The sequence below is a fragment of the Ambystoma mexicanum genome, chromosome 3q (genome assembly GCF_040938575.1).
Source record: "Ambystoma mexicanum isolate Mex_15411 chromosome 3q, UKY_AmexF1_1, whole genome shotgun sequence".
Lineage (NCBI taxonomy): Eukaryota > Metazoa > Chordata > Amphibia > Caudata > Ambystomatidae > Ambystoma > Ambystoma mexicanum.
This window is the reverse complement of record NC_090926.1, coordinates 1,047,743,658-1,047,766,827: the sequence shown is the minus strand read 5'-3', so window position 1 is coordinate 1,047,766,827 and position 23,170 is coordinate 1,047,743,658. Positions and strand designations below refer to the sequence as shown.

The window sequence follows — 23,170 nt, the reverse complement described above, 5'->3', positions numbered from 1 at the left end:
ATTTTTGTATATAGCTTTTTTCTTAGGTATTAGTTTTTGGTAGGTTTCATTTAGTTAGTTGGGCTCATGGACCCTGGATTGTTCATTTGTACATAGTTCAACATTGGATTTATCTTTTCCTGATTATTTTTAGTTTCACCAGGGAGCAATGGTTTTGTTTATGGTTTATCCCTTGGATTACTTTTTTTGGACTTTGATTTTGGACTACATTCATTTGGATTCTGATTTCCTGTTTTTGATTTCAAAAGGGACATGCAGGTTTCATTATTTTCATTCCCACTGTTGTTTTTTTCATTTTATTCCCATTCATGTTTTTTTAAATACATTTTTTTGATTCATACTTTGATGTGTGGTATCGTCTCATTGGTTTCATGCATGTCATGATATGGGTTTTCACATTCACTTGCAACCATTGTGTGTGTGTGACGGACAGGTTCATTTACATACTTTAGATTGGGGGTGTATCATGTAATTGCCTTCTCAATGTGGGTGGATGGGATACTTGGTTGGGCCTTTAGGCTGGGGAGGCTGGCCATAACAGCCATGATTGAGGATTGTCAGGACCTGGGTGCAGGGGGAGATGAGTGGGGGCCTGGTGGAGGGTGCCCCTGACTGGTGGGGGATGGGGGTGCTGGGAGACATGAGTGGGGGCCTGGTGGGGGGGGGTGCCCCTGGATGCAGGGGGGTGGGGGTGCTGGGAGGAATAAGTTGGACATGAGGGGGGCCTGGTGGAGGGTGCACCACAGTGCTGGGGGGTGGGGGTGCAGGGGGAGATGAGTGGGGGCCTGGTGGAGGGTGCCCTGCACTGCTGGGTGGTGGGGGTGCAGGGGGACATGAGTGGGGGCCTGGTGGAGGGTGCCCCTGACTGGTGGGGGGTGGGGGTGCTGGGAGACATGAGTGTGGGTCTGGTGGAGGGTGCCCCTGACTGGTGGGGGGTGGGGGTGCTGGGAGACATGAGTGCTGGGAGACATGAGTGGGAGACATGAGTGGGGGCCTGGTGGAGGGTGCCCTGCACTGCTGGGTGGTGGGGGTGCAGGGGGACATGAGTGGGGGCCTGCTGGCAGATGCCCTGCACTGCTGGGGGGTGGGGGAGCAGGGGGAAATGAGTGGGACATGAGTGGGGGCCTACTGGCAGGTGCCCTGCACAGCTGGGGGGTGGGGGTGCTGGGAGACATGAGTTGGACATGAGTGGGGGCCTGGTGGAGGGTGCACCACAGTGCTGGGCGGTGGGGTGCAGGGGGAGATGAGTGGGGGCCTGGTGGAGGGTGCCCTGCACTGCTGGGTGGTGGGGTGCAGGGGAACATGAGGGGGACATGAGTGGGGGCCTGCTGGCAGGTGCCCTGCACTGCTGGGGGGGTGGGGTGCAGGGGGACATGAGTGGGATATGTGTGGGGGCCTGCTGGCAGGTGCCCTGCACTGCTGGGGGGTGGGGGTGCTGGGAGACATGAGTGTGACATCAGTGGGGGCCTGGTGGAGGGTGCCCCTGACTGGTGGGGGATGGGGGTGCTGGGAGACATGAGTGGGGGCCTTGGGGGGGTGCCCCTGGATGCAGGGGGGTGGGGGTGCTGGGAGAAATGAGTTGGACATGAGGGGGGCCTGGTGGAGGGTGCACCACAGTGCTGGGGGGTGGGGGTGCAGGGGGAGATGAGTGGGTGCCTGGTGGACAGTGCCCCTGACTGGTGGGGGGTGGGGGTGCTGGGAGACATGAGTTGGGGCCTGGTGGAGGGTGCCCCTGACTGGTGGGGGGTGGGGGTGCTGGGAGACATGAGTGGGGGCCTGGTGGGGGGTGCCCCTGGATGCAGGGGGTGGGGGTGCTGGGAGACATGAGTGGGGGCCTGGTGGAGGGTGCCCCTGGATGCAGGGGGGTGGGGGTGCTGGGAGACATGAGTGGGGGCCTGGTGGAGGGTGCCCATGGATGCTGGGGGGTGGGGGTGCTGGGAGACATGAGTTGGACATGAGTGGGGGCCTGGTGGAGGGTGCACCACAGTGCTGGGGGTGGGGGTGCAGGGGGAGATGAGTGGGGGCCTGGTGGAGGGTGCCCTGCACTGCTGGGTGGTGGGGGTGCAGGGGGACATGAGTGGGACATGAGTGGGGGCCTGCTGATCATACCCTGATGGAATTGCGTGTGATACTTCCCGCGCACCCCAGAAATCCACGTACCCTGATGGAATCGCTTGTGATACTTCCCGCGCACCCCTGAAATACACGTACCCTGATGGAATTGCGTGTGATACTTCCTGCGCACCCCTGAAATACACGTACCCTGCTGCTTTTGCGTGTGATACTTCCCGCGCACCCCTGGAATACACGTACCCTGATGGAATCTCGTGTGATACTTCCCGCGCACCCCTGAAATACACGTACCCTGCTGCTTTTGCATGTGATACTTCCCGCGCACCCCTGGAATACACGTACCCTGATGGAATTGCGTGTGATACTTCCCTCGCACCCCTGAAATACACGTATCCTGATGGAATCACGTGTGATACTTCCTGCGCACCCCTGAAATACACGTACCCTGATGGAATCGCGTGTGATACTTCCCACGCACCCCTGAAATACACGTGCCATGCTGCTTTTGCGTGTGATACTTCCCGCGCACCCCTGGAATACACGTACCCTGATGGAATCGCGTGTGATACTTCCTGCGCACCCCTGCTGCTTTTGCGTGTGATACTTCCTGTGCACCCCTGGAATACACGTACCCTGATGGAATCGCGTGTGATACTTCCCGCGCACCCCTGAAATACACGTACCCTGATGGAATAGCGTCTGATACTTCCCACGCACCCCTGAAATACACGTACCCTGATGGAATCGCGTGTGATACTTCCCGCGCACCCCTGAAATACACGTACCCTGATGGAATCACGTGTGATACTTCCCGCACACCCCTGAAATACACGTACCCTGCTGCTTTTGCTTGTGATACTTCCCGCGCACCCCTAGAATACACATACCGTGATGGAATCGCGTGTGATACTTCCCGCGCACCCCTGAAAAACATGTACCCTGCTGCTTTTGCGTGTGATACTTCCTGCGCACCCCTGGAATACACGTACCGTGATGGAATCGCGTGTGATACTTCCCGCGCACCCCTGAAATGCACGTACCCTGCTGTTTTTGCGTGTAATACTTCCCGCGCACCCCTGGAATACACGTGCCCTGATGGAATCGCGTGTTACTTCCCGCGCACCCCTGATGTACACGTACCCAGGACAATCACGTGTGAAACTTCCCGCGAACCACTGAAATACACGTTGCCCGCTTGGCGTTTGCTGTTTGGCAGCCCTGTGAACTGGTCCAGGGTTAGCGCAGCCCTTTGCGATGATTTGGGAATTTTGAAGGCTTTTCCTTGCGCGAGGGCGTTCTTGGGGGCGTAACTGGCGCTGCTGCAGGGTCGCTGCGCCACTCTGCGCCACGGCTGGTTTTTGAGGCTAAAATCCATGAATACGCTGTGCGATGAAAAGGATTTTATCACACGCGGCTGGCGCAGTGTATCGCACGGGGACACTGTGCGCCAGCCGCGTGCGCCACTTTTGTGCGAAATTCTATGAATTACCCTGAAAATTGCTTGCATCAACAGAGTGGCGACTAACTCGTGGCTATCAGATAGCATCATGCAATTCAGTACCATTCCAGATCCCCATTAAAGCGTCTCAGTCAGGATCCTCAGCGTCACTACTCCTTTCTGCCTGTCCATCGAGGTTCCCCTACGGTCACGTCTTCTGCTCTTCCTAGAGTGCCTTTGCGACCACGAGGCTGATGGAAGTGCTGGGGACTTCTCCTCTGACAAAAGTATCTCCGTTTTCGGGATATTCAGTGTTTCCACAGCTGCTCTGAGAGACGTGAATTGGTGCTGGACCCCCTCAATTTGAAACAAGATTATGAATGGGTACCCACATCTGTAACAAATTCTCTTCCCAGAGAGCCAGTCGGTTAGTGGCCGCATCAGCCTGCGCTTTTGAATTGTACCCTCTGAAAGGTCCAGAAATAGCTGAAGAGTAGATCCCATGAATTCCACGCTCTGCAATTCTCTGGCTCTTTGAAAGATAAGGTCCCTGGTCTTAAAAAAGTGTACCCTGGTCAGGACAACTAGGAGGAGATTCTGTCTCATTTGAAAGTTGGAAAAAACCCTTTGGGTGCAGTCCAACGTGAGGTTGACCTCTGCTTCTCCTAATATTTTCTGAAACAGCTCACAGACATATGCTTCCAAGCCCTGGTCTTTGATCTCCCGTGGGACCAACCTGATCCGAACATTGTTTCGGCAGGGCCGATTTTCAGGTTCTTCTTGCTTCTCTTCAGCGACATGCCAATATGCTTCTAGCGCGTCACTCTCTGCTCTACCTGGTCATGAGAGTGTGCCTGATCACAGAAGCCTGATTTCAGTTCACTGAGCCTAGCTTTGTTCTGTTGCACATTGTGAGATAAGTCCTTAGCGGGGGCAGCCTAACACCCTTCGCCTCCCCCCCCACAGCTCACTCACCACACCACCCTCCCTTCCGTCGCCCCAGTGTCGTGTAGGCCGGCACCCCCCCCCAGTCCCTCTCCCCCCCCCACCGCCTCCCTTTCTCCCGTGCCGGCCTTCCCCCTTCCACCTTCCTTCCCCGTGCAAGCAATAATAGGCGGAGACAATTGTACGATTGGAAATGTTAATGCCACAGCAGCTTTATTTTGCATAAAGTCTTGGAGTTATCTTACATACGATCCGTAATTCGCCACACCACAGGTTCTTCTACTCCGTGTGAGGTTACCTAGGGTCGCCCCCCCCTCCTCCCCGTCGTCGTCCAGCGGACGCCTCCGGGGTACCCCGTCCCTGTCTATCTTCTCTCTACCCCGTGTTCATCTGTCGCTGATTGCCCCTTGCCCCCATCCATCGTGTAGTTCACCTCTTAACTTTGTTCCATAGACCCCAATTGCATCTCTGCCCGCCCCCTCCCCTCTTTGCGTCCCCCAGGTCCCCTTCTATCTACCGCAGGCCGCCCCTTGGCGCCTGGCAAGTTCCTATACAGACACCACCGACAGTGTCCCAATACATCTCATACATACACCGGGCCGGCCCCGACCTCCGGTGCCGACCCACCACCACTTTCTCCCTGCCTAAACGGTCATCATCCCGCGATGTCCTTCTGCCTAGTGTCCCCTGCTATTGAGACTCACCGTCCCACCTTCTTCTCTAGCACCGCCTCTACTTGAGGCCCTCTTTCCCCAATTCCTTCCCCCCCCCCGGAGGGCTTCCCCTTGTATACCTTAGTTGTGTTTTGAGCTTCGTTCTTTTGACCCCCCCCGGCCCTCTCTTTTGGGTTTGGAATGGTTTCCAAGACCCCTATCTCCCTCCCCTTTTTCCCAGGGCCTCCCCTGAGTCTAGTACTCCTGGGGCACCGTATGATCTAATCTGTTGGCTGTGCCTTCCCCTATGGGCCGGACAGCGCTTTGCTACAGGGATCGCATTGTAACTCCGCCGGGCGACCTGAAAAAGAAAGCAACATAATTACAACGCATTTATTCATAACGGGAGGGCGGGTGGGAAAAGCTTCTTCTTGTCCGCGGACGTGGAGGGGGAACAGGAAACCGGAAGAAGAGATCGTTCTAGGGACGATCCTTGCCCTTTTGTAGGGTCTTCCCCCCCCCGGCTTCCTGTTCCCCCGCCCCCGGCTGCCCCCCTCCCCACAATTGCTCCCCGGGTACCCCCAGCCACTTCCGGGCGGCCCCTTCCCCCTCGTCCCGCCCCCCCCCCTGTGAGTGTGAGTTTCCCCCTCCCCCCCGCGCGCCGCCAGAGGGCGGTGACTCGGGGGGGGGGGTGTCTCTGGCCCGGCAACCCCCACTTAGGGGCGGCGCCTGCCATGTTGCGTCCCGCGCGCATTCGCCCGCCATAGCGGGGGCAGCCTAACACCCTTCGCCTCCCCCCCCACAGCTCACTCACCACACCACCCTCCCTTCCGTCGCCCCGGTGTCGTGTAGGCCGGCACCTCCCTCCCTCAGTCCCTCTCCCCCCCCACCGCCTCCCTTTCTCCCGTGCCGGCCTTCCCCCTTCCACCTTCCTTCCCCGTGCAAGCAATAATAGGCGGAGACAATTGTACGATTGGAAATGTTAATGCCACAGCAGCTTTATTTTGCATAAAGTCTTGGAGTTATCTTACATACGATCCGTAATTCGCCACACCACAGGTTCTTCTACTCCGTGTGAGGTTACCTCGGGTCGCCCCCCCCCTCCTCCCCGTCGTCGTCCAGCGGACGCCTCCGGGGTACCCCGTCCCTGTCTATCTTCTCTCTACCCCGTGTTCATCTGTCGCTGATTGCCCCTTGCCCCCATCCATCGTGTAGTTCACCTCTTAACTTTGTTCCATAGACCCCAATTGCATCTCTGCCCGCCCCCTCCCCTCTTTGCGTCCCCCAGGTCCCCTTCTATCTACCGCAGGCCGCCCCTTGGCGCCTGGCAAGTTCCTATACAGACACCACCGACAGTGTCCCAATACATCTCATACATACACCGGGCCGGCCCCGACCTCCGGTGCCGACCCACCACCACTTTCTCCCTGCCTAAACGGTCATCATCCCGCGATGTCCTTCTGCCTAGTGTCCCCTGCTATTGAGACTCACCGTCCCACCTTCTTCTCTAGCACCGCCTCTACTTGAGGCCCTCTTTCCCCAATTCCTTCCCCCCCCCCGTAGGGCTTCCCCTTGTATACCTTAGTTGTGTTTTGAGCTTCGTTCTTTTGACCCCCCCTGGCCCTCTCTTTTGGGTTTGGAATGGTTTCCAAGACCCCTATCTCCCTCCCCTTTTTCCCAGGGCCTCCCCTGAGTCTAGTACTCCTGGGGCACCGTATGATCTAATCTGTTGGCTGTGCCTTCCCCTATGGGCCGGACAGAGCTTTGCTACAGGGATCGCATTGTAACTCCTCCAAGACTCTCTGCGGGCAGCCGGCGGCAGAGAGTTCCCCCATTCTCCATTTCCGCATCGCCTACCCTCCCCTGCTCATCTCCTGATCCACCCCCTCCCCCCCCCTGCCTCCTCCCACCCCTCCTTCCCCGTGCCCCTATTTTGGCTGCATTCATGTACAACCCACCTTCCTTAGCCCTTCTATCCATTCCAGGCACATCAGTGCTGTTCCTACATCCGAGAGGTGTGTTCCGTCGGAATCAAAATACCCGGGTACTTTTAATGTTAGCAGGGGATGCCTTACCCAAACCATTCCTCTGCTTTTCAAAAATCCCCCCATCCTCCCGTTGGTCTTTCTCCTCGATTCCTCGATCGCCCCGTGTCGTGCCGCCCCCCTCCATACCATTCTGGGGATAATTTCCGACCACATGACTTCAACCGCATTGAATTCCCTGCCAATTCTAGTGAACAGGGCCCTTAACCGCGCGGATAAGTCTTTGCGTCCCTTTGCGACCAGATCGTTACCCCCCGCATGAATCAGCACAACATCGGGGTAACCGTGCATGTGCGAAGTCGCTTCCAGGGTGTCCCACAACTGGTCGCAATGGAGGCCGGCCTTTCCCAGCCACAGTATCTTTGTCTGCCGGAATCCCAGGTTCCCGTTCCTGTGTGCCGTCCGTGCTCTTCCTGCCGCCCGAGTGACGAAGGAATGGCCCACGATCCACACCCGTGCCGCATCTGGGAGGAAACATTACAGCTGATTACCATATGTGTCCCTCCTCCTGTTCCGCAGCTACCCCCCCCTTCCCGTGCCGCCCGTTTTACGGGCGTACATATACTTTGTATTTGTCGGAATCCCACCGGCCCAGCTTCTTGACCTCCTCCTCCCCCATCCCTTCTCTACTGGCCGTGGTTGCCGCGCCTATGCGGAACGAATGCGTAGAATATTGGGCCGGGTTCTCCCCTGTTCTTTCTAGCGTGCTGGCCAGTACCCTCCGGAACTGAAACTGCGTGAGTGGTGTGCCGTTGGCGTGGGTAAATAAGTACCCTGGTCCCTCCCTCCTTATCCCTAGGTACCCTTCCATGTTTTTTACCGGACAAAATGGGTCTTGCCCCAATCTTGCCAAGGCCAGGGAACAGCCCTTGGCCCCTTGGTCAGTTTTAGATAGCCTTATCTTTATATGCAGTACCTCGCTCTTGATGGAGATGTCCCCGATTAGCAGCGCCTTGTAATCCCTATCGCCCCTCGCCGCGGCCACTAACTCGCTCACCCGTAACGCGCCGAAAAAGGCCGTGGAAAAACAGGCCTTGAACATGGTATGCTCGTGTCCTGAGTAGCATACGTCTGCTAAGGCACTCATTAGCCTCTTTAGTAAATTGAACTCTATGGGTCTCCTCTCATGTATTGTTTGCGAGGTACCCCTATCCCTGTCCCAGCCTTTCAGGGCCGACCTGACCAAGAAACCTTTGGTTGGGTCAGACGTACCCTCCAGCTGATGATGAAAGGCCACTGCGCTGAGGTGCGCCGCCATCCATGACATAGATTTTCCCTCCTCCTTTGCCCTGAGTGTGAATCCATATACCTTCTCCTCCCCGCTCACCTCCCCCAAGTGTCTGGTGTAATTTAGGAACGTTGTGAAATTCGTTCTGTAACGTGCCCTAGTGCTCCCAGCCAAAGCCCTGGTGGCTAACTGTCGCATTCCCTGCTCCAGCTTACGAGTTGCCACAGCTGCTCGTTGAATGGTGTCATGTCGTGCCGTGCCAGCGGATGTGCTTTCCGGAATCGTGCCATCTGCGAACGAGAAAGAGCATCCACCGCCATGTTAGACACTCCTTGAATGTGCCTTGCGCATATCGCTGCATTTATATACAAGCATTTACGTACTAAGTTGCGCAGCAGCGAGAGCGTGGCTGGGCATCGTGCCGCATTGTTATTGATCGCCTGTACAACGGCCATATTATCTGACCATATCACCAACCGCTTGTTGGTCAGTTCTCTCTCCCAGATGTGTAGGGCAGCTACAATCGGGAATAATTCCAACACTGTTATGTTCGTGCATAGGCCCCTTCTGCTCCACTGCTTAGGCCAATCGCCCCTGCACCACTCCCTCCCCAATATGGCCCCGAACCCCCCCCGCCCCGCGGCATCCGTGAACAGCTGTAGCTGGGCGCTCGATGTCCACGGTGCCTGCCATATACATACCCCATTGAAGTCCTTTAAAAAGGTGCGCCATACTCGGAGGTCTTCTTTCATGCCCTTCCCCATGCGAACCTTATGCCATGCTGTTTCGGCTCCCCCGGTTGCCCTGGCCAACCGCCTGGCAAACACCCTCCCCGCCGGGATAACCCTTGCAGCAAAATTGAACTTTCCCACCAGGGATTGTATGTTCTTCACAGTGACTCGTTCGCTTGCAAGTGCCGCGTCAATGTCTGCTATGAATTCCTCGATCTTGTCTCGGGGCAAGCGGCATGCGCCCTCCTCGGTATCTATTTCTATCCCCAGGTATGTTAGTTTGGTGCACGGCCCTTGGGTTTTGTCGTCCGCCAGGGGCACCCCTAGTTTGTGCGCCAGTGTAATGAATTTGTCCAGTAACGAGGCGCAAATATTTGTGCCGCGGCTTCCTATAAACAAGAAGTCATCTAAGTAATGTGTTTTTCCACCCCTCCCCTCCAGTTTTCCCAGGACCCACTCAAGGAATGAGCTGAATGCCTCGAAGTATGCACACGAAATGCTGCACCCCATTGGCATGCATAGATCTACAAAGACCTGATTTTCGAATTGGAAGCCTAGTAAATGAAAACTGTCTGGGTGCACCGGCAGTAATCGGAATGCGGCCTCTATGTCTACTTTAGCCAACAATGCCTCTTTGCCAGCCATCCGTGCAAGACTAACTGCTTGGTCGAAAGATGCATATGAAACCGAACAGTCTGCCACATCCAGCCCATCATTCACCGACCCCCCTTTTGGGTATGATAGGTTGTGTATGAGGCGGAACTTGCCCTTGTCCTTTTTTGGTACGATCCCCAGTGGGGATATGATGAGGTTTGCTAGCGGGGGCCTCGTGTAAGGTCCTGCCACCCTTCCTAGTTCTATTTCTTTGAATATTTTTTCCTTCACCACCGCAGGCCAATCTTTTATTGATTTGGCGTTCGCCGCGTACCTCGCCCTAATGGCCCCCTTGTAAGGAATGCGGAAACCCATCGTGAAACCCTCCGCCAATAGGTTCCTCCCTTGCGGGAGGGGGTATTGTGATAACCACGCCAACAGCTTCTCCACCTTGACTGGTGAGAACCCTTTGTGGTCTAATACATCCCTCCGTCCCCTCCCTTCCTCTGCCTCTTCGGCCCCATCCCACCTTCCATTACCGTGGCCACCTTGTCTGAACGGTCCCTTGGGGGTCCATGTCCCTGCCCCTGCATTCCGAGAAGTACCAGCCACACAGTCACCTTTAAAGACATACATTTTTAATGGATTACATACTGTTGACTCCAAGAAATTACACACTGCTAGATTCGTACTTTTATATACCCCCTCTGGGCCCTCATGACACTCCTCCCCCCGTGTCTGCCTCATCGCGCCTGTTTTGCTGGTTCGGCCGCTGTTCGACCTCGACAGCTCCGTGCTGCATGTCCTTGTACCCCGCATAGTGAGCAGGCGTGTCGAAATTTGCAACTCGGACCCCAGTTGCAGGGTCCCCCCTCGTTAAAAAATCGGCAATAGAACTGAGACCTTCCTAGTGGAGGAGCCGGAGATCCACCGCCCCCAGCCCTAACTGGCCCTTGTGCGGGTGCTGATGGTAATACCCCTGTCCCTGGCCGCCCAGCTTGTGTTATCCCACCGTTGCTAGCCCAACCGGTGAACTCGACCCTACCGGCTCCCCCAGGCCCTGCTTTGTTAAGTGAGGGCCCCACGGGTGATCCCGTCCCTGGCAGCATCAAACCTTCATTTGTGATCCCTATCTGGTTCCCCCGGCCCCCTGTGAATACTATAGACCCATCAGCCTGTTCAATGGTCCCCCTGGTAGATCCCAGCCAATCATCTACTGATTTGTGCACCCACTTCAAATCGGGGTCATGTGCCATCCTGAGGCGAAAACGTTGGTCTCTTAGGAACCATTCGTTGCCGCCCAGAATATTATGTTCCTGAATCACGCAAGCCCTGTAACCCATCAGTGCTGGGCTTAACGAGGGATCTTTTAAGTGTATGGTTTGGGCCAAAATTTTAAAAGCTGCCAGCCAGTTAGCTAACGTTTTTGCCGGCCTCACTCTCTTCCTGGCTTTGACCGTCTCCCTCCCCCCGATGTCATGTAGTGTATCCTCCCCCTCCATTTCGTGTTCCAACAGAGACAATAAATCTATAAACTTTCCATCCCAAATCTGTTTCTTCACCCTTCCCGGCAATAACCAAGATGAATAGTCATCCCCTGTTGCGGCTGGTAACTTAGCGGGGAGCCCTGCGCCTGCCTCCCCATGTCCCGGCGTTGCCGGTATGCCTGTTGCCATGTCTCTCGCCGCGCCGCCTGTCGCCCCCGTGCTGGCTTGTACTGGATACCCGCCTCTCCAAACGTTGCTCGCCACTGTGGCGGTTGTGCCAATGTTGTTTGCGGTAGGGGGGTTCCTGCCTGCTTTTTCAAGTAAGCCTGATACCACCCGAGTAATGGTGCGCACTAGTTCTGACTCACCATTTACTTCCGTGTTAAGGGGGGCCGGCATTTCCGTTGTGCGCACCCCTATGTCCTTCGGAACTGCTGCCTTAATGGGTTGCGGGATTGCCGGCGTGGGTGGATGTGGTGTATGTGGCACGTTCTTGGGGGGGGCGGTGGGGGCTGGAGGGGTGGCCCCCAGTAGCGCTTTTAATGCCGCCAATTCTTCCTCCAAGTCCCTTTTTGTCTTTTTGTGGTGTGGTCCCCCGCTTGTTTTGGCCGTTCTTTTCCGCGGTGCTCCCGGCTCGTGACCGTTATTTGGCAGTGTTTGTTCCCCCCCATTCGGGTTCTCTCCACTCGTGCTGGCGTGTACATTGTCCACATTAATCCCATCCAATGCGTGCCCGGCATTTTCATCGCGCCGGTGCATAACCGGCCCGCCCATCCTGGCCATGGCTGCCTGCCACCCCATAACCTCTGTAAGGGCCATGAATTCGGCCCATGATTGTGCATCCATGCCCCTCCCAGTGGCTGATGGGACCGGGACTTCCTGCCCTTGTAGTCCCTCCTCTACTAGCACTAATTCGATGACGTCGTGCGCCGAATTGGCCGTGCTACCCTGGAACGACATGCCGATCTACGAGACAAATTGATATGTGTCACATATTGATGATGAAACATGTGGGATACTACTCATAGTACACGGTGACCTCAAACTGTCCCACCTCCCTAACTCCCTCCTCCCTCGTATCCACGCAACCCACGCTGCCCCGCTGGCGCCTCCCCACAAGACACCATCTTGTACAGAAGCCCACTTGTATTAATGAGGTCATGCAACTTTAATTCACTCCCACCCCCCCAATGACTACCCTCCGCCAACCGGTGCGCTTGGCCTGAGTTCACCCTGTTATCCTCAGGCTTGCCCGACCCACTTAAAACAAGGCCCCCCTGTCAGCTTATCCTCCTGCACCGATGTTGGAGAAATTTAATGCATGTGTGAGCATTGTCTGCAGCATAAGCAGAAAGCGCAATTTAGGGCGTGGCAGGGCGGGGCGGGAACTGGGGGGAAGGAGGGGGGGATGAGGGGGGCGGAGAGGGGACGGAGAGACGGAACTACCATGGGGGAGAATATGAGTGAAAATTGACACAGCAGCAAAACGGATGTGCTCGAGCTCCTGGATGGACATCATACCTCTCCCACGACGCACCCAAACAAAACAAAACCTTCCCCTGCAAATCACTGAATCCGTCATGCGCTGCCGGATGCTGCCCGGCACTACTGCGGCCCCTGTACATCTCTAGCCTGGCTCTGTAGCCGACCATCGCCCCCCACTTAGCCCCAGCACAAATCACCCCGGCAAGGTACCCCTCGTGAGCAACGTCTCCCGAAACCGAGAAACCGCTGTAGAGGCACGGCTAGGCCGCCCCTCGTGAGCGCTGTCTCCCGCAACCACAAAATCGATGTAGAGAAAGACATCAGCCATATGTCATCCAGCAACTGTACCCTATGCTTGAAAAATCGTCAAGTCACGCCACTACCCACTACCCCAAACCCATGCGAAACCACCGACTTTTCTCCCAGCTCCCCTCACTCCTCTCCCAGCCCTACTCGCGTACCCCTTCTCTCTTGCTTTGTGCTTTCCCACTTTCTCCAAGTTATAGTTTCCAACTCTCTTCCAATTTTTCTCTCCGTTTCCCCCATTTCACTGCGTCCCTTTGCTCCCCCCACTCCTCCCTCCCAACCACTTCTGTCCCATCCCTTCTTTCGTTCTTCTTGCCATCCAAGCTCCTTTCTGCTGTGCGGCCTCACCCCCCAAAGCAAGTAGCACAGATGCAGGACCCGTAAAAGCTGTGTGAGTTCCCTTCTACAGCCAGCATTAACTACAGGGCCTCTTGCCGGCAGACACAGCCTGTAGGAAGTGTGAGCTCCCATTTCACACAGAACAATCGAGGCCAGTGCGCGCAGGGCCTTCATCCTAATGGCGAGGAAGGGATGGCAAGAGATGCGAGTGATCCCCCTCACAGCCTACATTTACAGGACACGACGTGATCAAAACTAGCCACCAGGGGGTCAAATATTACCAATAAAAGTGGGGGCATCCACCGACTCATGTTGGCATGGTGAACCCACTCCACACTACAAACAAAATCTCCTGCACGCGAAAAGAAGCGGCACAGAACCCGCCCGTACGTGCACCATATGGTGCAACAAAGAAAGAACACCGCAGAGAAAACAGGCCCCAACACGCTCCCGAACCCGGCCCCCGAGGCCACCCCACCCTTCGGTGAAACTCGCAGCAAGCGGCGCGATGACCGCGCACCTGTGCAATGAAACGTTACCCCCAGGAAAACAGCATGAAAAACACAGGCCCCCAGCTCCCGCTTCACGCCGGATAAACCCTAGGCCCGACGGCATCCCGGCAAAATGGACGCTGCCCATCAACTCCCCTCCAACCTCGGAATACCCCCCCGTTTTCATAACGCTCCGCAAATCCCATCGGCATCCCATACTCCGGTGTCTCCCGCTGCCGCTGCCTGTGCTGGGCGCGCCACTCTAGAGGTTACCCGGGACAAACGGCAGGGTTACGATTAGCACACCCAACAAAGGACCTGTTCACAGTGAGCGAGTCAGTTCCCGCCCATGAGGAAAGCAACTGCATTTACCCACAACCGGTTATTCTCAACACACCAAGCTCTTGCTTTAAAGTGTAGTTGGCTGTACCTCCAGAGCCCACTAGAAAGCCGGCACTACTTCAAGAGCGAACGGTAGTCACATGTGTCACAGATTCAATAAAAACACTACCCTGTGCAGAATCACTCAAGCGCGCATGAGCGGACGAGCACAGCCGCCCGGCGCCGGCTGGCTTGCACTCTAGTAACCTTTCCCCTACTTCACAGAGAGAGCAAGCTTGCAGCAGCTCCCTCCAGCACCAGCTCCACACGCGCTATCACTCCAGGTCAACAAAGCCAACCTCTAATGGCCTGCTTATCTAAAATGCTGCCGATCAGTCAACGAATACAGAGCCCAAAAGCTGCTAAATCCGTAATGGACGGCATTCGCACATTCCCAAGGTTGCAAAACGACGGTTGGATATGTAAGGCAAGTATACCAGGTGCAGTAACTGCTCAGATAATCACCACGTAAACGCTCTCTTGACGAATTCACATGGAAAGAGAAGGGGAAAAAATTCCCTTGGAGACCCACGCCCGTCCGACGCGCTCCGCTTCCTCCCCACTAGCCTCCCAGCACCAGTTGCACAGCACGCGCTTCAATAAAAGTACACCCCCACCCCCCCCCGACCTCGCGGAGCGATGCACGTGTCCGCAGTCCCTTCGCGAGGAAGCCACGGCCGCCGCTGGCCACCGCAACCCCCCAACCCGTACCCGACCAAGTGCCCACCCGCTCACCTGCGAATCCACCACGTCTCCGAAACGATCACCGAGGCTGGAAAACCTTCGCCAACGATGCCCGAACTCCTCACTCCTCCCAGGAACCGCGGGAAGCAACCACCGCAACCGCCGCTAGAACAAACGACCGCAGGCGACAGCACGACCTCAGGCAAAAGCTTCTTCCAAACTTCTTCTCGTCCTGGAAAAGCTTCTTCTTGTCCGCGGACGTGGAGGGGGAACAGGAAACCGGAAGAAGAGATCGTTCTAGGGACGATCCTTGCCCTTTTGTAGGGTCTCCCCCCCCCCGGCTTCCTGTTCCCCCGCCCCCGGCTGCCCCCCTCCCCCCCAATTGCTCCCCGGGTACCCCCAGCCACTTCCGGGCGGCCCCTTCCCCCTCGTCCCGCCCCCCCCCTGTGAGTGTGAGTTCCCCCCTCCCCCCCGCCGCGCGCCGCCAGAGGGCGGTGACTCGAGGGGGGGGAGTGTCTCTGGCCCGGCAACCCCCACTAAGGGGCGGCGCCTGCCATGTTGCGTCCCGCGCGCATTCGCCCGCCAGAAAGCCACTTTTTAATTCCTTCGCCGGTGTCACCATCTCCCTTTGTATCGACTGGAATAGGTTGTGCATCCGCCTCAGCTGCAGGCATCGGTTCTGGTACCTGCCTTAGCTGCTGAAGCATATGCTTTATGGTGGTAGTTGCCTTTTTCTTAGTCTTTGCAGACTTCATCCTGTGCATAGAGATGGGGCACTTTGCTACCCGCGCTGAAAGGACCGGCAGCCAATCGATACCAACAAGGGTATACCCTCTAAGTCAATCACAGAACCCCCCCCCCCCTTCCACCTGGCACATCTTGGAATTAAAGCTAGGGGCTATACTTTATGAGGGCTGTCTCTCACTTGGACACCTGATGACTGAAGTTTTGTTCAGGCTGCCCATTGCCCCCGGTCGCCAGCCCCCTGCTCTTCACCAGTACATCGGTTATTGGGCTGTACTCAGCCCAGATATGTATCTCTGCATGCGCTCACTGTGCCTTCGAGGACCAGCATGTCCCAAATTTGTGCAGGTCTCCTCCCTACTGACAGGGCTGGGTAGTATACAGGGGTAGTGCCTTTACACTGTCCAGGACAGGACTGCCCAATGGGGCCATGCTGCCTGCTCCTTGGTAGTCACTGTGCCAGGCCTAGAGGGGTAGGGTCATTGTTGGCAGTGTTGGCAGGGACCCATCACTCCCTTGACCTGCTGCAGGCTCCTCCAGCTCACAGCATTGTGCTGCTCGTACTCATGGGAGTGCCTTAACTACTACCGGCACTGCTGAAGCTTAACTCGGTGTCCAACGCTGCTTCCCTTTCCCCAGGGCGGGCTCCCGCTCATCTCAGCACAAGTTGCTTGGTGCAGGCTCTTCCTTGCCCGATCGGAGTCCTCATAAAAACGGGGTGGACTAGGGACCATCTGGACACTGCTCGGCCAAGCTGTATTGTGTGGCTCCAATGACCCACTGATTTCGGTGGCCGTCCTTGTTGGGCAGCGATCTGCCTATCAATTTGCAGGCTTGCGGGCAGTGACCCGCTCCTGCCCGATGCCACAGCCTGCACTATTCAGCCTTGTTCTCCACACTCAGTCACCGGCTCATCAGTGGGTGTCAAGCAGGGCGCGGCGCAGTGCGCCGTTACTGCAGGCGCCCACTATCTTTCCTAACTACTGCTTGTCCGGTCTCTATTTGGCAATTTTAGGCAATCCAGCCCTGGCAACGCGATATTCGAATCGCCGCCACTTTTCTGGACCTTTCCGCTCCGTTTAGCGGCATTGAAGCAGGCATTGAGAGGCTGCTGGCGCTGTTTTCGCTGATTGGGACTGCAGAGCTATGGAAATTACACCGGCATTCGCTCACAGCCAGGCCACGCCCCCGATCCAGCTATGTTAATGACACTTCCATTATTTATGAAGTCTGTGGCCTGGCACACAGGTGCTACTGGTGCTGCTAGTTGTGCATGCCTTGGCCTCTTATTGTGCCAAGAAACTGCTTTATTTTGTTAATCAATCTCCAACGGCTCTTATGAGGCTATACGACATTGGCCCTCATTATAAATGTGCTGGTCTGGAAGAAAGTGCTGTTAATAGCGGTTACCAGCACCTTTTCCAGACCAGCAAACTACAAGTCTGCCAGTAGGGGTAAAGAACTACCGCAGGCCTGACCTGCTGGTAGTTCTGGCCCCTCCTTGCAGGTTTTTCACTGAAGCACCGGCACCATTAATAACAGTGCGGGTGCTTCAATGTTCCCATTCCTGTGGAGTTTTATAGGACGCCACGGGAATGGGAATTCACTCTTCCTCCACTGCTGGTTATATCTCGGTAATACCGGGATATCGGGTAGCGGAAACGGTAAGGCGAGTCTGCCGGCAGACTTGTAATGAGGGCAATAGTTTTTTCGTTCCTCAATAAATAAGGTACTGCTGGGAATTTTTGCTTGACAGTTAGAATTTTGCACTTTTGTATTTTGTGGCACGGCACAGTGTGGGGATGGTAGGCATGTTGGGTGCATTCTCTTGGGCGTTCTCTTGAAGGCTAACAGCCCCGATGGCTGCCACCATTTACCCCCCCAACCTGGGCTCTCAACTGCTCTGGCGCCCTGCATGCAGCATGCTGCTTCTATCTTCTGCCTTACGAGTTGGTGCTCCTCCATGTGGATGTCCATTTGGGTTTGAAAAGGCGTGGTCAGTGACTGCTACATCTCCAGTCATGTGCTCCTCCTGTGAGTTGTGGATTGTCAATTGAGGCATGCACTGTTCCGTCCTGAATGTGCTGGGTGCTTACTGGTCATGCAATTGTGACATAGCCCCCCTCTTTGCCTGTGGCCCATGCTGCAATGTAGATGTAAATGTTCATGTACTTACCCAATATCCTCTGTGATGCGGAATGTACACCGGCATGGTGCTGTTCAGCAAGACAATGTAGTCCGGTGTTGATCCTGGGAACATGGCACCGCATTGCGTGATGGTCAGGTTAGCCTCGCAGGTCACCTGGAGGTTGAGAGAATGGAACTACTTCGGATTCCTGTAGACCTCCTCTGAGGCGTGCAGTCCAATGCTGCCAATACATTGGGAATGTCCACAATCACGCAGAAGTAGGCCTTAGTGCTGTTTAACTGTGCCTGGATGGTGAGCAGATGAGCTGGCCCACATGGCGCAGGAGGGCTTCCAGTACCTGCACCAGCACTCTGGAGAAGGCATGATGTGAAATACCATGCAAATGAACCATGGAGTGCTGGAACGTGCCACTGGCAACAAAGTGCAGGACCGACAACAGCTTCAGCAGCGGTGGTATGACTGTCCTTATGCCTGCAATGTCCTCCTGGATGTGGGTCAGGAGGTCATGAATTGCCTCCCTGTTTAGGTGGTACAAGGTAAGTATCTGGCTGTCAGTGATGGCCCAGGGTGGCCCTTGTGTGAGGGATCACGGAACACCTTTGCCTCTCTACTTCATCAAATCTTAGTTCCATCACCCTTGATTCCCTGTACAAAATGGGACCGGAGCCCTTTGCACATATTACAGAATCCATTTGTTAAATAAACGGACGAGGGGCAGCTCTACACCGTTATTCTGTTTCACCAGATATTTACCAGTCATTACCAGAACAGACCTGAAAGTCTGCATCTTATCTTGTGATTGAGAGTTATCTGCGAGAAAGAACCACTTGCAGTCAGCCTCCTCCCGATCCCGTCTGGAGTTTTGACATAGGTCTCCTCACATCTCAGTTAGGCAAGAAGGTGTTCAGAAGAAAGCGGCCCTAACGCTAGCTATGCACACACGGAATGTGACAGGTCCTGGTCAAGGTGCCAGAGAAAGCAGGCGCACACTGCACTTTAGGATAATAACAGAGACTGCTTTATGTGTCTTGCAAAATAAAGACCAGACAAGACATGGTGATTGTACAGGATCCCACACTATCTAGTCCCCTCAAACCTCTACACAACAGTCCATCGTCGATGCAGATGACCTTCAAGCTAATCACATGACATTTCCCTCTGAACGTTCCTACCAAAAGGGCCTTACCAACGCCTCCTTTTATAACACCTCCTCGCATCCTATCACAGTACCCATTTTTAATGCTAGTGTCCGTACTGGTTTACATAATGTGCTTACAAAAGCCCTTGTCATGGAACAGTGCAGTACAGCAGTTTTTGAGTTGGTCTGTGTACAGCATAAAGGAACACAACATTGTCCTAAGACAATCATAACCAAAAGCACACACGTAGACATTTCATGATGTAGTTGAAATAAGTCAGCTAGAAAGGAAACCGCTCGTGGAGAAAACAGCAATTCACTGGCATCAAATCAACTGAGCTCTTGGTATAACACATTCACCAAAACATAAGAAAATAGTGTATGACCACAAGAGCAATGTAAGATTACATAAGAATTCAGCATCACCCAAAGGATATGTGTCGTCCTTTCCGGGCTTTTTTTGCAATGGCTCACTACATTGGGTGCCCCCACACCTATTGATACTTGTGATAGCTGCACTCTTGTCAGATGCAGGACTGGAGTGACCAGTCATTGCAAGTTAATCATGACCCTTTATTATTGCATGTATGGGGCTGTTTTCTTAATCCAGTGCTGCATACCACAGAATGGTGTATCAGTTTCATTTGAGATGCCGATATCCTTCATGTGTACAGAGCGTTGTTGTGATTACTAAAGAGGATTTTTTTAAAAGACATTTTTAGGCTTAGGGCTTCATCAGGAGTTGGGCGGTATCCCAGTGGTAAATATGCCCGAATACTGCCCATTGTAATTACTGTTACCCACACTTGGTCCAGCATTTCACATTTTTTTTTAGTCCTTTGCCCTCAATGGGGCATTTACGGCATAATTACTCGGCTCAGGTGAATCCTCCAACTTTTCTACAAACTCGTGATTGGGCGGTGCTTGAATGCGGCAATAACGCTATTACTGCTGCATTTTTACTGCACCGCCCAACTCCTGATGAAGCCATAAGTGTGTTGCTTCAGCTGTATTTCTCAATGAGAAACCTGCAGGAAGGTTGTATTCAACAGAAAGGCACAGTGGTGTGAGAGTTAACTTATTTACGATGGTTCTATGTTTTTGCCTTAATAGTCCTTGAAAAATAAGTGGACTTAAAATGGATTCAGCCTGGTAACGATAGGGAAAACACATTTTTTAAAACAAGCGTTCCAGTATCAATGCATATCAACAGAAAAGGATTTAAAAACATAGTAATTCTGGTAATAATATACCATACTAGACAAATATAAAACATACATGCCTTTCCTTAATTATATTCATATTAGCTTATTCACCTTCTCAAACTGCAGGTCACGTTTTCTTGGTACGTCCAGTGCTGGGAAGAGGTCACCAATCAGTCCCATAAAAACAAGCAAATCATCAGTCACTATTTTGGGAATATTGAAATCTCTTAATGCTCTCATCAGGACTTGATCCTCAGCACGGCCAGGATCTCCTCTTTTCAAGGACCCTGCTACAACCAGAACAGATTTGATGGCTCGCAGCCCCCAGTCGTAATGGTCCTGAAACAGAAGAATGCATTGCTTTCATTAATAGCCTTTTTAAAAAAATGGCAATACAGAAAAAAAACAGTACAGACATATTCCTTAATGTGATAATTATTTCTTTTTTTCATATTTGTTTTATATGTATTTGTCCGCAGACATTCAGTGCATTGCATAGGACACGCTGCAATGAGTGAATGACCTATACAAATTACTGCCCATACTAATACACTAAGAAAAAATGTGTTGAATGTTTCTACACGTCCGCCTACGGAGTATTATAAAACTAACAGTAAATCTATACTTTAGAAGAGGGGGTTCTGTAGGTATACATTCAACCCTATGTCACTAACAAAAGACAACAGAGGTGGCCTTATGCTATGCTCCATAGCTATACAGGTTTACTACTTCTATTATGGAGAGATAATATAACACACTGGGCCTCATTACGACCCTGGCGGAAATCGAAAAACGATGGCGGAAATGCAATACCGCCATCGAATAGCGCTCGGTGCGATCATGACCCGTCACCGCAAAGTACGATGCCATTAGCGACACCGTAGTGAACGCCAACGCTAACTGCACCAAGCACGCGCGCGCGCGCCATGCCAAACCGTAATTACCACCATGGCGCAACGGTACGCGAATTCCGACCCTAGCGGACATGCACCTAACGCCATCAAGCACGGCGGAAAGTACCATTCCGCCATGGTGAGAAGTACGGCATCGCGAACCAACCGTAAACGGCCCTACTGAGTGCTTGTACACCGCTCCCTGGCCACATTGTACAACCCCCCGTAGGTGCAATGAAGTCACACAATGCAACCAGTGAAATGTACTAGTCATCCATGCCTGCCAACGAACAAATGAATCTCAAGAGTGCCCAATGGGAGCTGCAGGGCACAGATGGCACGAATACAGAAGCTATACAAATGGACATGAGCTCAGTCTCCCACCAAGAAACGCACGCAAACACAGGCACCTGTGACCAGCAATATTCCGATAATCACATCATTCCACCAATCCAACTGGCTGACCGGCATCTGTTACACAAAAGCTAATCCCCCGCCCCTGAGCATGACATCATCAAAACAGTCATATTGGCAGCCCTCATCCCTGACCTCACTGGGCTTCGTAGGCAAACGCGCCCAGCACAGTACCACGCAACTATACTCCGAAGCTGGAACCCAATGCAGATCTCCTCACAATACATCGCTCCCCAAATAGGAATATGCCACATCACTCGCAAAGAAGAACGCTACACGGTTCATATCAGAATAGAAATTTAATGCACAACAAATTCACCAAGCCCATACAGCCATTAGGCCATGAACTCCAAAATATATTTCATTATCGTGGGCTGCATCCGCAATAAATGACCAGCTACTTCTTGTGTGACGCCCTGTTCCTTCATGGTACACAGGGGCTACATTCCCGTACGAAAAGGCAACATGGAAGCGCCTAGAACCGCAGGGCCGTCCCAATAGGGAGGCACTAGTCCAGCTGAAAGGCCGAAATGTTGCTCCTAGCCACTAGTACTGCGTAAGGGCATGTGGCCCATTGGCGATCGTCCCATAAGATTGTAATGCTGCTCCACTGATTAACACGAAGCAGCAGGTGTCGGGAGTAAAATCCATCTGCAGGAGTGGCATACAGATGGCAGTGGCAAAAGGGGAGGAGATACCTGTCAACCAAATGAAATGAAAAAGAATAGTATGGCCATCAGAACTACATTTGAATTACTCACTTCAATGATCACACCAAATCCACAGCCATATGCATGCTAGCCCACTCCAAAGGATCATCACCACCCAAAAACCACTTGCGAATCATAACTATCTATATCGAGGTGAAAACACTATCACAAACGAGTGTACCTGTGCATGCGTCTGTTAAAACAGAATCCATCTGATGGTATTGGTAACGTGCATAGACACAAGTGTCTGAAGGCGCGTCGAGACAGGGAGGGCTCAACAAGGCCAGATAGACGATGGCCCCACTATGGCAGCCCTGCATCACATAGCGCAGGGGAGGCGGATAGATTCCAAGAAGCCCTGTACATGGCAAACTCTGTATCAAATCATCTGTCCATGCATCCATACATCATTCCCTCATCCCGTAATGAAAACGCCTGTTTCCATACTCACATAACATGTGAAATTTCCATTGAGTCTGTGCGTTATGCAGCCTGCAAAATCCACCGTGCCCCAGCCCGTTATTCCAGTGTTGTGAAGTAACATGTATTTGGGAACGTCCGGCCTCATCGCCCACGTCGCTATTGCGCATCCCATACTATTCATATCAATCATTGCATCCTCGCCATGGCCCCTGTCCCAAGGACATTGAACAATAGAACGTTATATTTGCAGTCAGACCTGTGGGCATCTCCTCGCCGCTAGCTGAAAACCGAAAGCGCCGCCCTTCGAATTCCTCATTTGCAACATCACGTCGAAAAGGCATCTGTGGCCGCTTCAAACCACAAATTAATCCATCTAGTGCGGCTGTGTGTGAAAATGGCAACTGCCTTCACTCACAAATGGAACGCCCCGCCCGTCGGTGAAGCTCGGTACAGTGTTGCATGAGGGTCCACCGTTACTCGAGTACTACGTTCCACTGACCCTTCACAAGTCTGTTCGCGACTGCAAAGATTGTATGTGAAACAATGGGACCATAGCCGAATGAACATATCAACCAATGTTACACTGCCATCGGGTACAAATACATGATTGCAAT

At 53.7% G+C, this 23,170-nt stretch overlaps 1 protein-coding gene across 1 annotated transcript in view; it reads right to left on the bottom strand.

Moving 5' to 3' along the window:
* The window catches only part of DNAH17 (dynein axonemal heavy chain 17), an 8,024,690-nt gene that overhangs the window by 3,716,280 nt on the left and 4,285,240 nt on the right, over positions 1-23,170 (bottom strand). The window contains exon 39 of the mRNA XM_069655242.1: positions 20,228-20,455. Within this exon, the coding sequence (XP_069511343.1) occupies positions 20,228-20,455 (228 nt within the window). The remainder of the gene's footprint in view (positions 1-20,227; positions 20,456-23,170) is intronic.